The sequence below is a fragment of the Primulina huaijiensis genome, chromosome 1, assembly GCF_012295235.1.
Source record: "Primulina huaijiensis isolate GDHJ02 chromosome 1, ASM1229523v2, whole genome shotgun sequence".
In the NCBI taxonomy this organism is placed as follows: Eukaryota; Viridiplantae; Streptophyta; class Magnoliopsida; order Lamiales; family Gesneriaceae; genus Primulina; species Primulina huaijiensis.
The window spans coordinates 7795435-7812441 of NC_133306.1; the positions used below are offsets into that span (position 1 = coordinate 7795435).

Sequence of the window (17007 nt, forward strand, 5' to 3'; positions counted from 1 at the left end):
TAGCAACAAGGTATTTTTATTTATTTTTCCGATAAACGTTTTCATTGAGATCCGAAAATGCATGTGAACATGTTCAAACTATTTTCTAATTTTTTTTATCGAATGTATATTTTTCTCCCATTTATGTGTCACCCTATACAGTGATTGTTTTAAACTCAAAAGTTTCGTCATTAGCTTGGTGGAATAGAAAACAAAGACCAGGATTAGCTATGTAGAACGAAAATCAATATGGTGGATGAATAGTTGGTGGCTGAGTTATTTCAATTTGGTCCCCATTTTTATCATTTAGTTGGCACACATTACTCATCTTGACTGGCAATGGAACACTTCGACTTCCTGGTTGTTTCTACAATTTTAAGAGAGTCCCCTTTTCATATGGCCATAATCTTTTGATCAAGTGGTTACTAATTATAATACCAATAAATTTCTCCTTTCAATCCAAGTGCCATAATAATAATTATCATCATCATATATATACATGTCACTCATAGTTTTTTCAAGTACTTTTCCATTTTTTAAAAAATTAATAGGTTTCTACGAAGTATTATTTCGAGTGTCTTCCGCTTGGTTTGAAAATCAAACTCAATTTAATTCATCGGTGTTCAATATTTCAAGAACCAAGCTATTGTAGCTCAATGATGATCCCCCTTCTAAACACTTTCACCCATATATTCGATCCTAACACTTAGGGAGTTCATCTGTGTTCAGTGTTCCTTTTCCAACAATCCTTCTTTTTGCACCACCTTCATAGGTTACTCGACCACTCTTTAATTCAACATAATCAGTGAGGTGGTACTTTGGACCTGTCATGTGGTGTGAGCACCCACTGTCAAAATACCAAATACCTGCAATGTTAGTTTTTGATGATGTATATGCAATAGTACAATGAATTCCAGCTTTGGGAACCCAAATCTTCCTTATTGAAGTTTTCTTGGCGACGATGTTTCAGTTGGTGTTGTGCGATACCTTTTGCAACATCTGGTTAATCTCTCAGCTCATGTAGTCATCCTTATGCTTGAAACAGTAAGATTTGATATGACCAGTGTTAAAACCATAATGACAAACAAAATGATGTCTCCTTTGCTTAGGCTTTTTGTCTATAATTTCGATTCTTCGTTAGAAGAATTTTGGCTGTAGGATTGACTTTTGGAGAATTTGAAGTATCTTTACTCTCTTTCCCAAAAACAGTCAGTTGTGGTCTTGAGTTGGAGGATTCTCCAAATTCAAACATACTATTGTTAAACCTCGTACCGGCTTTACTGTTTTTTCCCATAATTAATATGGAGTCAAGTTTGGTTGAGCTCGAGTTGAACTTAGCAAGTGTCTTTGTAGGATTTTCAAGTTCAATCTTGGTCTTGTACAACTCCATGTCCTTCTTACTTAGCATAACTTCAAGTCTGGACACACAACCTTTCAACTCTATATTATCTTCCGAGAGAGTTGAGTTCAGTTTTTTTCTTTTGATCCAATCATCATATAGTTCCTCATAGAGTTTCTGTACGTTTTCCAAAGTGACTTTTTCTTCATCTACGTCATGAGTTTCAGATCACTTGAATCAGTAGAGGTTGTCACATTGAGGAAGATACAACTTGATGAATTTGGAGAGTTATTCCTACCAAGTGTTGCAACACTAGAGGAAACAACCAGTTGATTAACTTGCATTGAACGTTTCTTCTGTAATAGTGCAAACAGAGAAGTGTGATTCTCCCCTTCACTGAATCTTCGTTCTTTGTTAGAATCTTCATCACTTAGGGAGACATTTAATCATTTGTTTTTGCGAAGTCTGTTGGCACATTCATTAGCATAATGTATGAAGTCTGAACATTCTCTTCATTATAAAACCAATACTAGTTAATAATGAAAAGCTAACTCCCTTAACAATGTGAGGGAGAAAGGTTCATCCAAAATACTTATCAAACAAATAACCAAAGCTACATATGCAAAGTTTGTGAATCTAAAATCCTCTTTGATAAACACCACTCTAATCAATACAGATTAGGTGTTGTGCATGAATATCTTCAACATTCCACGATAACACTTCAATACGTCTTGGCTCTGAGTTCTTTATTAAATTACTGGTGTACGTGCTTGATCTCCCGCGGCGTCTTAAAATCTATGTTTCATCCGTCCGATCCCAACATCTATGTTTGATTATTTATAAGATTTTTTTACCCTAGAGTTTATTCCTTAAATATAATTCTACAAGATATGAAAACAAGAGTTTATTAGAAAATAAACTCTTTTAATTAAATATATCATATCTAGAGTTTTTGTAAATATCTCAATAGTTTAAGAAAGTAAAACTCTATAATTTAATTTGTACTATATTAGCAAAAAAAAAAATAAGAACTAAATTATGTTCCTTGCATACTAAAGTTGAAGTAGGGCAGACAAGTATGTGTTATTTTAATCTGTGTAAGATTTCAATTTACGAAGGGAAAGACCTGAAAAATGCAATCCCATTTCATTACATTTTGTTACATATAATTGTTAACTTATTGTACAGAATCGTCGCCAACTCCACGAACTCATTTTTTAAAGAATAATTTTTATATTTCATGTTCAAATTAATTCTAAAATTTTTAATTGTTTGTGGAAATATTTTTTAAAAAAATTATTAATCGATGAGTATAATAAAATCCAGACCGTGTTTCGGCACACATAATTACGATGGCCAACACTTTCTGGTGACGGGCTTGGATTGGGTTTGGGATTGGGCTTGGGCTTGGGCTTGGGCTTTGAAAATAAAGGCACGGCCCATTTTTTATTTGAGCCCCTTACTGACTTTGCTGGATTTGTTTATCGTGTATTAATGTTAAATTTCTTTTGCAATTCTTATACTTATTCCATATTATTAAGTGAGAGATTTTTCTATGATAGGTGTCGAGTTGATGGACTATGTGAGTATTTAATTAATGATCAGGAGTTTCGATCCTTCATACTAATAATTTTCCAGGCAAACAGTCTAGTGCGCTAATCCAAAGATTTACCCAATACACACCGAAAAATAACGAATATCATGAGTTCCATCGTAATTTAAAAAAATAAGAGATTTGATATTAACTAATTTTTTTCTCTATGTTTTTCAATTTTTAACCAAATTATCCCTTCCCGTTATTTTACGAGAAAACAAGTTTTATAAAAAAAAATTATAAATTGATTATACTTGGTAAAAAAAAAATATCATGCTTGAAATTACAAATAATGCTTAATATACACGCAATAATGTATGGTTAATCTTTTGCGATTGAATTAAGAAATATTGGAAATGATACCAGCTGACTCAATTGATGCCAATTGCATTTATTTTAAAAACGAATGATTATGCTCGTCAACGTGACAATAATCATGGTTAACTATCCTCTAATCTAATCTGCAAATAAAATTAATTATCTTATGCACCAATTATGCGTTCCTAAAATATTTAACAGGAAGATATCCAGTCATTTTAACATTACATTAGGATCGAACGATTGTTATTTTATAAAAAAATAAGTGTAATTTTAAAAAAAAATTTAAACCGTTTAACCCAAGTTTCACGTTTGACCGCTCTCCCAGCATGAGTGATAATTACACTCCAATAGTCTCCCTCTCAATATTTGTTCTCCTTACAATTAATAAGAATCGAACTAGTGACCTTAATTCTGATACTAATCTTAAGATCGAACGCTTTCCGTTTGACTAAAAATATGCAACTCGAATATTTTAAATTATACAGCAGTCCGAATGTTATTTTTAATCTCTTAATGAACAATTATTATACTCATTGACAACTAACTATATGCATATTAATTTTTTTTTATTTTTTTAGATTTTATAAACGGTTGACAAGGGTGACAAATTTATATTTAGTTTCTTACATCTTAAATTTAAATTTTTTATTCTAAATCTGAAATATAATATAATATAACAGTTGAAATATAACAGTTGTACTAGAGACAACTGTATTGAAATGTTGATAAAAATGAAAATTTTATAATATTAATTATTTAAATAAGTTAAATACAAAATAATTTAATCGAACGAATAAGAAGTCATTAGGGATGTAAATGAGTCGAATCGAGCAGTATCAAGTTCAGGCTCGAGCTCGACTCGTTTAAAGTATATATAGGCTCGAGCTCGACTCGAGCTTTTATCATTAGACTCGAGTTCGATTCGTTTTAAAATTATTAAGCTCGTAAATAGCTCAAGTTTGGCTCGTTAATAGCTCGTTTTATCATGTTTAACGAGTCTGGCTTGAACTCGGATTGTTAAACGGGTTTGTTTTCGAGCTCGTTAAACAATATAATTTTCGGACTCGTTTTCGAACTCGTAAAGTATTCTTAACTAAAAAGTCAACTAAGATATGAGAATTTATAGAGTATGCTTCTCATTTTACCATATTTCACTCACTTCACTTACACTCAAATTTGGATTTGAGATAATGTAAATTATTATTGTATACTCAATGCCCAACCAACTAGTCGATCTCAAGCTCAATATAAGCAAGCCGAACCGAGCCGAGCCGAGTCGAGCTAAGCTCGTGAGCTTACAAGTGGAATATTCTTAAGCTCAAATTGGAGCTCGATTCGATAAGTTTACCGTAAAATTTTAAATTAACTTTTTTACCAAACAGAACCCATATCCCCGTGTCCCGTGCTTCTAATCTTGAGTGACGACCCACAACGTTTATCTTGGAAGAGTGTGGACGGATTATCTATTTATCTGAATTGACCGACCATAAGGATCGAGGACCACCATATCTTGTCGATACTTTGATACAGAGTTGAGTTGGATTTGCTGTTCTCAAATCCAGTTCAAAAGTTGATGTAATAATCTCTCCAGATAACCAATCTTCTACCTTTTACATTCGACTCTTCGTATTTTCTTCTTGCCACCCCACTGTACTACATGGCGGCGGCGCCACCGATACAGACCCTACTGTTCTTGTTGTCTGCTGCAGCATTTGGGCTCACTGTTCGAGCTCAGAACAGCACTAATGCAACAATCGATCCTCTCGAAGGTGAGCATCATTCTATATTCTTCCCTAAGTTTGATAAATCAAGCTTAACAGGTTAACTTGTGATTTCGGTTGATTCCTTTTTCTTTTTCTTTTCTTTTTTAATCCCAAATATGAATGGTTGAGAATTCATCTGTTGGCTTTAAAATTTCTTGAAATTGTGGCTCCAGCTCTGAAAAATTCGATGATCATTCCATCAATCCTCTAGGTTGTTAATTTTTTTGCCTCTGCTGAGTAAATTACTTAGATCCAATATTTTGTTAAGGAAAGTTAAGTTAAAAAACAATATGGTGTAATTAACAAAGATATGATATACATAAAAATGTTTATCAAAGCATTTTCCTTCAAATCTTTGAATCAAATCAAAGTATAAAAATAGAATAGAATATTTTAACAGATGATTCATATCTTGGGATTTCAGAAGTTTTTATGATAATCATGGGGGAGTTCTTGGGGAGCATACAACCAATCTGAGTTCAAAGGGAAAAAAAGAAGAAGAAGAGAAAAGTACTTCCACGATTGATTATTTTATTTCAAATAACACATTTTCTATTATGATGGCTTCATCTTTATTTTCCTTTTGACTTACTTTCCTGTTAACGATATATTTTTTTAGTAAAGTAGCTTTAAATTATTTTTCTAAAAAATAAAATGATTAGCTTTCGATTCTTGTCAACTTGTTTGTATTTCCGTGTCCAATTTTGTTTGCTGGTGGAAAAAAAACTAGCTTTGACATTGTTCTCATCGAGGATATATATGTTTCATTTTGGTTGGTTTTTTGTTGATCACGATTTGAGTCATTTTTAAAGTCAACAAAAAAAAAATTTAATATGGTTTAAGGTTTAATGTCTTTAGAAACGAAAAATCCAAATCAATAAAATTATAGTATATAACTTTAAACAATTTTACTTTGTAGTTCTGCGATAAAATAAAATTAAAATATTCTGCAACAAATGTCGTTTTTAAAGTCCCAACTCCTCATTAATTTATGTTATCATTATGGTAATTAGGTAAATATAAAATATATCAAACTATTTTTATAGTCAAAAAATTAATGATGGTGTTTTTTTTTAAATTTTTTTTTGAGATAACTCGTTTTTTTGAAGATTTATATTTCTCTATTAATCTTGTAATATTACGAATCATATTGTCAAATGTTTGGTCTTGGTGTATGTATTAATATTTTTTTATGATAACAATATTAAACAATTTAAATTATGTTTGAAAATATTTATTTTTAAAAAAAAATACAAAGTGTAAACCAAACACTAACCTAACCAAACTGAGAATTAAATTTTTTTTTATATCTTTATCTGAGAAGCTAGGTTTGATTATTTATTCATGGTTTAGTTTTGTTTGTTATTTAATAAAACCGATTACGGAGATTAAACAATGATACCAGAGAGCCCTAAATTTGTTAAAAGACTATTTAGTTGCCAAGAGGTACCATCTCAAAAGCTTGTTTGTCTTGGGTGTTGTAACTTTCTTGAGTTTACAAGTCATTTTTTTTAGTTTAACATATCTATGTGAGATATTTGCAACCTTGGTGACCTCTTGGTAGCCGACGTCCGCGGCAGCCCACTTTAGATGACTACTCATCTTTCAGTATTCAGTGCATTCATCATGTACCTTAATTCGACCTATAATTTTTATTATCAACATTGATCCGATGATTGCCTTTTTTAGGTCGCCACTTTCGCTGTGCCAACTCTCAACTAGAGCACTCATGTTAGGTTATAAATTCAAGAGGAGTACCATCCCAAAAAACTTTTGTATGGGGTGGTGTAACTGTCTTGAGTTTATAAGTCACTCTTTATTAATTTAATATATCATTTAGACATTTGTACCAAATTTGTTCAGCCATCTTTTTCAGGAGACTATTCACATGTCTAATGGTCTCACTGTGACACGAAGTGTAACTTTTACGGAGAAGTGAGAGTTGTCATAGATATTCCGAGTACTACTATGCTTGTATACATAATTGTCCCGTGCTGAGGAACTGTAGACATGTTGATGATGAGAATTAGCTTGGAAATTTTCTTTAACAAATGAGCGGTTAACATCTGAAAAAATAATATGCGTGCTCATTTTGTTTCATTGACCTTATAAAGAACGTGCGTTTTACAATGAAATGAAACGATATCATCTAATTTGTGCAGCAATAGCTATAAACTCTTTGTTCGGGAGATGGCAACTTCCGCCATCAGATCAGTGGAACATTAGTGGCCGGTTATGTAGCGGAGTCGCCATTGACGCAACTGAAATAGTGAACTTTAATCCGGGTATCAAATGTACTTGTTCCTTTGACAATGGTGCTACTTGCCATGTTACTGCTCTGTAAGTCACAATATTGAGATTAAGTAATAATGCATGAAAGTTAAATCATTTGAGAACAATGACACCTTTTTCGTGTATATTTGGTCTTGTTTGATAGATATGCATCTCCAGTTTTTTTAAAACTTTGTATGCATCCCAAGTGCAAAAACTGACCGACTAAATGATCTTATTTTTTTGATTGAACAGGAGAGTTTATGCATTGGATGTTGCTGGTCCTATTCCTGAAGAGATCTGGAATCTGACTTATCTCACTGATCTGTATGGCTAATTCCTGAATTTATTTGTGAAAAACGAACTATATCATTTTTTTTTTGTCCATAAGAAACTGTATCTCATTTTGTTTCTGTGCTATGCTGATTCTAAAACGGGTATTTTTCTTTTTTTTTTTTTGGCAGGAATTTGGGTCAAAACTATTTAACAGGTCCCCTTCCTGCAACCATCAGTACTCTCACTCGCATGCAGTACTTGTGAGCAACCTTTACATGTTTTACATCTTGTCTGTCAACTGCCAGTTTTAAATGAACAAATTTTTAAAATGTTCATTAAATGTTATTAGGAGTCTTGGCATAAATGCGTTGTCGGGGGAGCTTCCAAAGGAACTTGGTCTACTGTCTGACCTAAGATCTATGTAAGGCCTCTTTAGTGTCTTTCAATGTTTGAGACATGAAGTTGTTTCCTTGTGTTCATGGAGCTATTTTAGAATCGTATGTAATCTGATTAATATTGATTTACCATTGGTATGGGCTGGTCGCTATTTAGTTTTAGAAAAGATTTCCTATCAAATCTCTCATGCTTTCAGCTATATAAAGATTCAATTATTGTAGTCTAAATAAGAATTCTTTAAACACTACAATTTAACACTTCAAAATTTATCCAGCAATATAATGGGAAAACTTAATTTTCTTAAATCCTAACGTACTCTTTATTCATAGATACGTGGTTAATTTTTTTATGTTCAACATGCAGAGCCTTCGGCACAAACAACTTCTCTGGCCCTTTACCACTTGAACTTGGGAACTTATCAAGATTAACACAGATGTATGTCCTGACACATTCCCCATTTTCTCAATGGTATTGTTTTAGACTTGTTTTAATGCTAGTTAGCTAAATCGACGATATTAGTGACGATTTACTCGTTTCAGAAATTCCGTGTTTCCTTTAAGTTCATCAAAAAGCTCATTCATGTAGAGAGACAATGCTGGAGGATACTTTCAAATGAAATATAAAGGCTTGCATTTTTCAAATCCGAGGGCTAACAATGCCCTCTCTTTTTGTCTAATTCATGGTCTTATTTGAAGCCTAAATATCTTTGTATCATGGTCAACTTTTTTCATTTTTCTTCGTTTTTCCATCTTGCCAGATACTTTGATAGTGCTGGTGTTAGCGGTCCAATACCTCCATCATTTGCTAAACTAACGAGCTTGGAGAGAGTGTAAGAGCACTAATTCATGATCCATATCCTTATGCACACAATCTATATTTTTATCCAACTCTAAGATCACACTTGCTGGAAATAAATGTTGGGATTTCAGGTGGGCATCAGACAATGCCCTCACCGGCCAGATACCTGATTTCATTGGAAATTGGTCAAAACTCATTGCTCTGTGAGAAAATTCCGACTTGCCCTCTTGCTTGATAATTTAACCTTTTCCCCTCTTGGTAATTTCAAGAGCTAATAAATTTACTACCATTTTATAATTTGTTACTTCCTTTTTTACAAAATTCTACAGGAGGTTTCAGGGGAATTCATTTCAAGGTTCAATACCATTATCCTTTTCCAATTTAAGTTCTTTGAATGACTTGTGAGTCTAGTCATGTTTTTTCCTGTATTTTAGAACATTCTCCTTGTTAAGCAGAATTAATCAATTTGTTCAAATATCATGCTCAGGAGAATAAGCGATATATCTAATGGGAGTTCTTCTTTGGATTTCCTTCAAAATATGCGTACTCTGGCCACATTGTAAGGAAACAAAGGCATAAAATTTCCATCAATTTTGGGACCTGGTGTGCTATTGACTTTGATATGTTGGTGGCAACTTCTAAACTTTAATGGCTTGTTGAACAGAGTTTTGCGGAACAATAATGTTTCTGGTTCTATACCTTCCTTCTTTGGGCAACTTGGTAGTTTACAACTCGTGTGAGTATCCTCATTCAAGGATGATTTTCAAAAGCATTTTGAGACACAGAACAATTTGGCTGAATTTCTCACTCCAGCCGAACATATTAAGTCCTCAAAGCAGCACATCAATATTGTAGAAGGGGATACCCTGATATGACTGTATAAAATGTGCTTTGTGTTTCAATCATGATCAAAAGCTTAATATGTTTTCGGTTCTTTCAACAATGTTTCTTTCCTAATGTTTCAGGGACTTGAGCTTCAACAACTTGACAGGAGGACTTCCAGAGTTTCTTTTCAATCTTGGAGGAATTACTAGCTTGTAAAATGTTTGCTTATGAGAGCGAGCTCAGCTATCAACTTTTCTACCCTAATAAAATATAATAAACAAAATAAGAAACTTACAGTGACCTTCAATCCTCAGGTTTCTGGGTTCTAACAAGCTCACTGGAGTGCTGCCAACCCAAAAGATTTCAGTACTTCAAAATGTGTTAGTTCATTTATAGATTTTAATATCTTAGAAAAAATTGATCTCCCTTGAAGTTGTTTCGACATCACTGATTCTAGTCCCTACCTTTGTGTGGCAATCAAGATGCAATTGGTTATATCATATCATACTTGTTATAAGCGGAGGAATAGTTCTGGAACTTGCGTATTTGATAGCATGTTTGGATGGTTGGTCATAGATTTAAAGTCCATATTTGACATTCCTCAATGTGAGAGCTTAAGCAGAATATGCTTCTGAACATACTATAAGACTACGTGGTCCAGTAATATCTAAACCTTGTGCTATAGAATAAAAGTACAACTTTTTTTTCCTCGAAAAATACAACTCATCAATGCTATTAATGCATGCCGAATAACTTTTTGTGCTTGCTTGCAGAGATTTATCATACAATGAATTATCTGGGAGCTTTCCTTCTTGGGTCAGCCAGCGAAATCTACAGATGTATGATCGACCAAATCCAAAATACGCAAATTCTACATTCTTTCTTTTCAAAAATTTGATTTTTTATTTTATTTGACATAGATATCTTTTAATGTTGTAGTAATTTAGTTGGCAACAACTTCACAATCGGTGGTTCCAACCAAAGGTGAATCCCCATGCCATGCAGACTCTCGATATTGCTTCTGGTGACATTGTCCCTTGGTTTTTATGCATCTGTTGTGCATCTTTTTGCTCATATTACTTATAACTAATTACTCTTCTGCTTTTTAGTGTTTTGCCTTCTGGATTGAATTGTCTTCAGAGGAATTTTCCTTGTCAACGAGGATCACCTATTTGTAAGTGGCATATTTTGTGTTCAACCTACAATAAGGTTATGGATTCCAAAAGATTCAAAGTGTTTATTGGTGAATCAATTTTCCTTGTGTGGGATGGAAGAGACTTGGTTTCAATTTTTTAAGATATGCTAGACTTGTTTGCTTATATCAAGTTAATACAAGGCGTCCAGCAACCTACTTCTGATGTAGAATGGAGAGTAACCAAGAAAATTAAAAAATGATAGAAATTGGAAGCTTTATTATCCAAATTCATATTTTAAGCATTTCACAGTATAATTCTTAAACGTGGAAATATACTTGTTCATAGACTGCTATTTATCAAGTGTATAGTTGTTTGATAGCTATGTAACTAGAAGGAGGATGTCTTTTGCGTGCCACGTGCGAAGGTTGCGATGATCACTAAGTTTAGTGCATATTTTAAGAAGTTGCATCGGCATTTAAATGGTTTCTTTTCTTGTGATGGTTTGTAGATTCCAGCTTTGCAGTTAAGTGTGGAGGTCCGCAGATTCGTTCTTCTGACCAGACTGTGTATGAAATGGATAATGAGACACTTGGTCCAGCGACATATTATATGACCAGTACAGGCAGATGGGCAGTTAGCAATGCTGGCATGGCTTCTGATAATCCACGATATCTAACCTCCTCTTTGTACCAATTTACAAATACTTTGGACTCGGAATTGTTCCAAACTGCTCGACTTTCTTTTGGATCGTTAAGATACTATGGCTTAGGCCTAGAGAATGGTAACTACACCGTGAAACTCCAATTTGCAGAGATAGTAATCTTCGGTAGTAGGACTTGGAGGAGTCTTGGACGACGTGTTTTTGATATATACGTCCAGGTATTAACAAATAGAAAAAGAACCTGCTAAAGAATCTTATCTTTCCGTGCTTTTAATGAACTAAGTTATAATTCATCAACTGTAATGACTCAAAAAAAAAAAGAATCATTGGATATGCATTATTCTTAGTTGTATATGTTTTCCAGGGGAATCTAGAGTTAAAAGACTTTGACATACAAAAAGAGGTTGGTTCTTTAAGAGCTGTTGCGAAGGAATTCAAAGCCATAGTGTCGGAAAACTATATCGAAATCCATCTGTTTTGGGCTGGAAAAGGAACTTGCTGTGTACCTTCACAGGGTACTTATGGACCTTTAATACAAGCAATAAGTGCAACTCCAGGTATGTACAACTCCCTATAACATGACTACCTGTGTAAAAATTTCTAGCCTAATTTCTTCGTGTATATGGGCCACCGCATTGTATACAGATTTCGTTCCAACTGTTGCAAACAATCCTCCCGGTCAGAAGAAGAACAGAACTGGTCTTATCGTGGGGATTTCTGCTGCAGTTGGAGCCGCAAGCTTGCTTTCTATTCTAGCGATATCCTACCTTTTCTGGAAACGGAAAATGCAGAAAAACTTTGAGGATGAAGGTATGGACGGAAAAATACAGTAGACTATTAAAGTACGTGGGACAAATCAGATGCCTCTATCTGTTTTCCTGATTTAAAGAAAAAGTAACTAATAAGATTAAAACCATGGAAGAATATCAATTGCCAAATCAAGAATTCGTCATCTTGCCAAACCGAAAGATAGCAACATGTTTCTATGAATTTGCAGAGTTATTGGGGATTGATACACGGCCTTACACGTTCAGTTATGCTGAACTTAAAACTGCAACTGATGACTTCAATACTGTTAATAAGCTCGGGGAGGGAGGATTTGGACCTGTTTACAAGGTAAATATGCTATTTTAAGTCACCTCAACATGTCTTGTTCTGTTTTTCCTTGTTTCATTATGTTTATTTGGCTTTTTTCACACAAAAATCATGAAATTGTGGACAAACATACCTTATTCTTGAACAGAGAAACTTGAATTACGTTCTTTATTGACTAATAGGGAACACTTGCTGATGGAAGAGTGGTTGCGGTTAAACAATTGTCTGTGACATCACATCAAGGAAAGAGTCAGTTTGTGGCCGAGATTGCTACTATTTCTGCTGTGCAACATCGTAACCTTGTTAAATTGTATGGATGTTGCATTGAAGGGAATAAAAGATTGCTTGTATACGAGTATCTCGAAAACAAGAGTCTTGATCAACTACTATTTGGAATCGGTATAATAGGATGTTTGAAGGTTCATATGTAATTTTTAATTAGAGCTAGCATTTTGAACTGGAATTTAAGTGACCCGTTGGTGGAACAGGAAGTAAAAGTTTATATCTTGATTGGCCAACACGCTATGACGTATGCCTGGGAGTGGCCAGGGGTCTAACTTATCTACACGAAGAATCTCGACTGAGAATCGTGCACAGAGATGTGAAAGCCAGCAACATTCTGCTTGATTCTGATCTCACTCCAAAAATTTCGGATTTTGGCCTCGCCAAATTGTACGACGACAAGAAGACCCACATAAGTACTCGAGTTGCAGGAACAATGTAAGATTCTACGTTCTCTCTCTTAATAATTAGGACACAAATACGAAGCATGTCCCTCAATTCATTTATTTTTTTCAAACTTGGGCAGTGGGTATCTTGCTCCGGAGTATGCCATGCGTGGACATCTGACAGAAAAGGCTGATGTATTTAGCTTTGGGGTTGTAGCTCTAGAGATAGTCAGCGGAAGGCCAAATTCTGACTCGAATTTGGAAATCGATAAGATTTATCTTCTTGAATGGGTATTGTTCTTATAGTTTTCAACCTTTGTGCATATTATCAGCAGACCGAATATTATGAGTGCTAAATTTCAGGCATGGAGCCTTCATGAAAGTAACAAAGAAACCGAGCTGGTCGACCCTTCTTTACACATATTCAACCCCGATGAAGTAAGGACAATAATCGGTGTAGCTCTTCTATGCACTCAAGCATCACCCAGCTTACGGCCCTCGATGTCTCGTGTGGTGGCCATGCTTTCTGGAGATGTGGAGGTGGCTTCTGTTTCTACAAGGCCCAGTTATCTAACAGACTGGAAGTTTAATGATGATACAACATATGTATCGGACGACACGGAGAACACCCGTATCAATTCGACAAATAGCACAACCATGGTATCAGGCTCAAGTACTTATTCACCCACAAATCCAGCTAAACCCATACTTCATGAGGTTATTGGTGATGGTAGATGATGGATTCTTGATTCCAATTTCCACACCATCTCTTTTTTCTCTTGTTTTTTTTTATATTTGTTTTGTTATATATAAAAGGATGATTTATCAAGAATTGATTGTTTAATTTTCTTTTCTAAGAGTTGTTACTAGTACATACAAAACGATTGTGTATAGAAAAAATTAAATGTATTTTGTAGGAAGTTTCTCGTTTATTAAAAGTTATAGCTGGTGGTAACAGTGCAACTCAAATATTTTAAACCGTACATCAACTCAAGTATCACGTATCGATTGCTCTACATAGCAGGGACAATTATTGCACTAAATAATCTCTCATTCAATAATTGCATTCTTTGCAATCAATGAAAATCGAATATGTGACATTGACTCTGATACCAATGGTAGGATCGAGCGCTTGTCGCTTTAACAAGAGCTATAATTGGTGGTAACGATCACGTCCCTGGAACGAGATGTAGATAACATCTAACATTGTTTAACAGTTTCATTAAAAACAATAAGTCTCGTAACAAATAGCCAAAACTACTTTAATTCATAAAGGAACACTGTCTTTACATATGTGAAATAAGAATAATGCGGAAGATGTTCTTACAAAGAAAAATACGAAAGGTAATACGAATAAACTATAAAGTTGAAATCAGGGTGACCCTCTTAATAACTCTGGAATTTCTTCAATTATCTGTTTCTTCCACCTGTTTTTCATTGTTATCTGGGGAGGGACGTAAGGTGGTGAGCGTTTTGGGAAATGCTCAACAAATGGGGACCGATCGAATACCAAAATAACAAGTTATACATGTACATATCTTTAAAGTGATCATTTTTCATAGCAGAAGCCGAAAACGAAATAGACAGAGTTCAAAACTTGTATTGTATTAGACAAGGCCGATCGAATACCGATGCTTATTGATATCGTCATCGTTTAACAGTCACATAATCATAAACAATAAATCTCGTTGTACAAATCTCGCCAAAACCAATCTATATCATAAATCATATCAATGCTTTTACAATGCGATTAAAACTGAAACGAAATGCGGAAGCGTAGAACATGAAAACATAAATAAAAATGGAATAACATAATTGGTCTTGATTGAACTAGCTTCATCATTCATCTTCGATTTGGTCTTCGTTCTTATCTGTGACGAGAGTGCAAGAAGTAGGTAATTTTGTGAAATACTCAGTAAATGAAGGACTTATAGAATTCCGAAATCATATCATAACGTTAATCATAAAACATAATCATATTATAATCTTAATGTTATAAACCTAAACCAAGCACTTAATTCATCTGTTTTTCATAGTTAACTGATATCAGTCTCTTATATGATAATCCTCTAAAGGACGAGGCCGTAATACATTTATAATCCCACCGTAGGTCATACACTTATCATAGTCAGAAATCCTTTCCATTTCCAGTTGAATCATAACAATACTAAAATCATAATGTTGTTAAAACATGACAAAAAACAAATAATTAATGGTCGAATGATACTTTCAAATTAAATCAAGGCATATATCAAATATAGTTTCAAAATATAAGTCCACTTAGTTGATTGTTCTTGAATTAAAAAACGTTAAGATAGACACGAATTTGAAAATGACTAAAACTTTGTTTATGTTCGAACGACGTTTGGGCAGAATTTCGACTTGAAAACCTTGAAAAATGGAAGCAAATTTCTATTTCTCCTTTGTAAGCTGGTACTCAAAAATTTTGAGTGATATAGCTGCGATATTTATCTAGCTTAAAGCCTCTATTTATAGGCTTCAAGTGTAGAAGCTGAAGGGTCATCAATTCATGACTATTTATTCCTTTGAATGCCATTATTTCACACTTATTAGTGTTGTTATAAGCCTATCGTTTCAGCTGAATGAGTCTGTTAAAATTGTTGGGCTTGGTCTAAGGTGAATTGGGTTGAATATCTTTACTCCATTATTGCAACTTGTTTGAGACCATTGGATTGAAATTATGGTTGACATGATTGCTTAAACATTTCAAATTCTTTTGGCGACTTGGCCCTTTGATCTTAATAAATTTAACAGTGTACTTGTTGGATTGGTTTCAAGACAGATTCCACATAAAATACAACTTGAAGTTCTATATTGGATCCCACATAAAAATACAACTTGATTAAACATAAGGGGTCGAATTTCTCACCATTGCCTCATTATTTTTCATTGAGTAGGTCTTTCGTAAGACGGTCTCACGAACGGGTCAACCCTACCGATATTCACAATAAAAAATAATACTCTTAGCATAAAAAATAATACTTTTTCATGGACGACCTAAATAAGATTTCTGTCTCACAAAATATGATCCGTGAGACTTTCTCACACAAGTTTTTGCTTTTTTCATTAGTAGTCATATATGAATATCGTATTTAGATCAATAATGACAATATATTCTTTATAGCATTTCATTAACCGTGTTTGGGGTAACATGACTACAGTTTTCCTTAGTTAAGAGAATAAATATAAAGTGAGTTGATTTGCGTAAGAAATTGATAAGTTAATAGGAGAAATCGATTTGACATGAATTTGGAGTAAAATTATGGTGTAAAATACTCAAAATTGCCAATAAATTAAATATTGATTTAGATTATATATATATATATATATATATATATATATATTCGATCTTACTAATTTACGATTATTTTGTAAGAAATTTCCAAAAATGTGTTTATTAAAATATGTATGGAGGAATCAGACGAATGATTGGTTTCATTTTCAGGTAAAAAACTATTTGTAAAATTTATTTGTAACAATTAAATGAAAAATTACATTTTGTCTATGTAATTTTCAGTTTTTCTATTCTTGGTACAGTTAATAATAAATTTGTATTTTTTTCATATAACTTGCATTTTTTCATTTAAAAATCATAAAACACATACAAGTTCTCTTTCAAAAGTCCATGTCAACATCCATGTTCGCCAAATAAGCAATTTTCAGTAGATTCGGCGGATTCCGGTAAAAAAGAAAAGAAAAGCAAATGCAAGTTAGATGACTATAAACGCAATATTCACAGTTTACATGATCGGAAATGAAAAACATGTAAGTTACAAGATTAAAAATATAAATCCATCATTAACATGACCAAAAATTGAAAAAACATGTAAGTTATAAGACTAAAAATTCAAATTCATTGTTAAA

At 33.5% G+C, this 17007-nt stretch overlaps 1 protein-coding gene across 1 annotated transcript; it reads left to right on the forward strand.

The window, feature by feature from the left end:
* Nucleotides 1-4674: 4674 nt before the first annotated feature.
* Nucleotides 4675-14031, forward strand: LOC140981055 (probable LRR receptor-like serine/threonine-protein kinase At1g56140). The gene is made up of 24 exons (XM_073447286.1): nucleotides 4675-5002; nucleotides 7159-7336; nucleotides 7523-7594; nucleotides 7732-7803; nucleotides 7893-7964; nucleotides 8303-8374; nucleotides 8697-8768; nucleotides 8869-8940; nucleotides 9067-9138; nucleotides 9225-9296; nucleotides 9402-9473; nucleotides 9703-9774; nucleotides 9877-9942; nucleotides 10336-10401; nucleotides 10502-10546; nucleotides 10672-10736; nucleotides 11207-11577; nucleotides 11724-11916; nucleotides 12005-12169; nucleotides 12357-12475; nucleotides 12637-12853; nucleotides 12943-13174; nucleotides 13263-13413; nucleotides 13486-14031. Exons 1-24 carry the CDS (start codon nucleotides 4891-4893, stop codon nucleotides 13858-13860), a joined length of 3075 nt encoding a protein of 1024 aa, XP_073303387.1. The 5' UTR covers nucleotides 4675-4890; the 3' UTR covers nucleotides 13861-14031.
* Nucleotides 14032-17007: the final 2976 nt, after the last annotated feature.

Bases quoted from the DNA above. Each gene is read 5' to 3' on its own strand.
- LOC140981055 (XM_073447286.1), top strand. From the start codon at position 4,891: ATGGCGGCGGCGCCACCGATACAGACCCTACTGTTCTTGTTGTCTGCT. The intron at 12,476-12,636 runs GTAAATATGCTA...ATTGACTAATAG, and splicing joins GATTTGGACCTGTTTACAAG to GGAACACTTGCTGATGGAAG. The intron at 13,414-13,485 runs GTATTGTTCTTA...GCTAAATTTCAG, and splicing joins AGATTTATCTTCTTGAATGG to GCATGGAGCCTTCATGAAAG.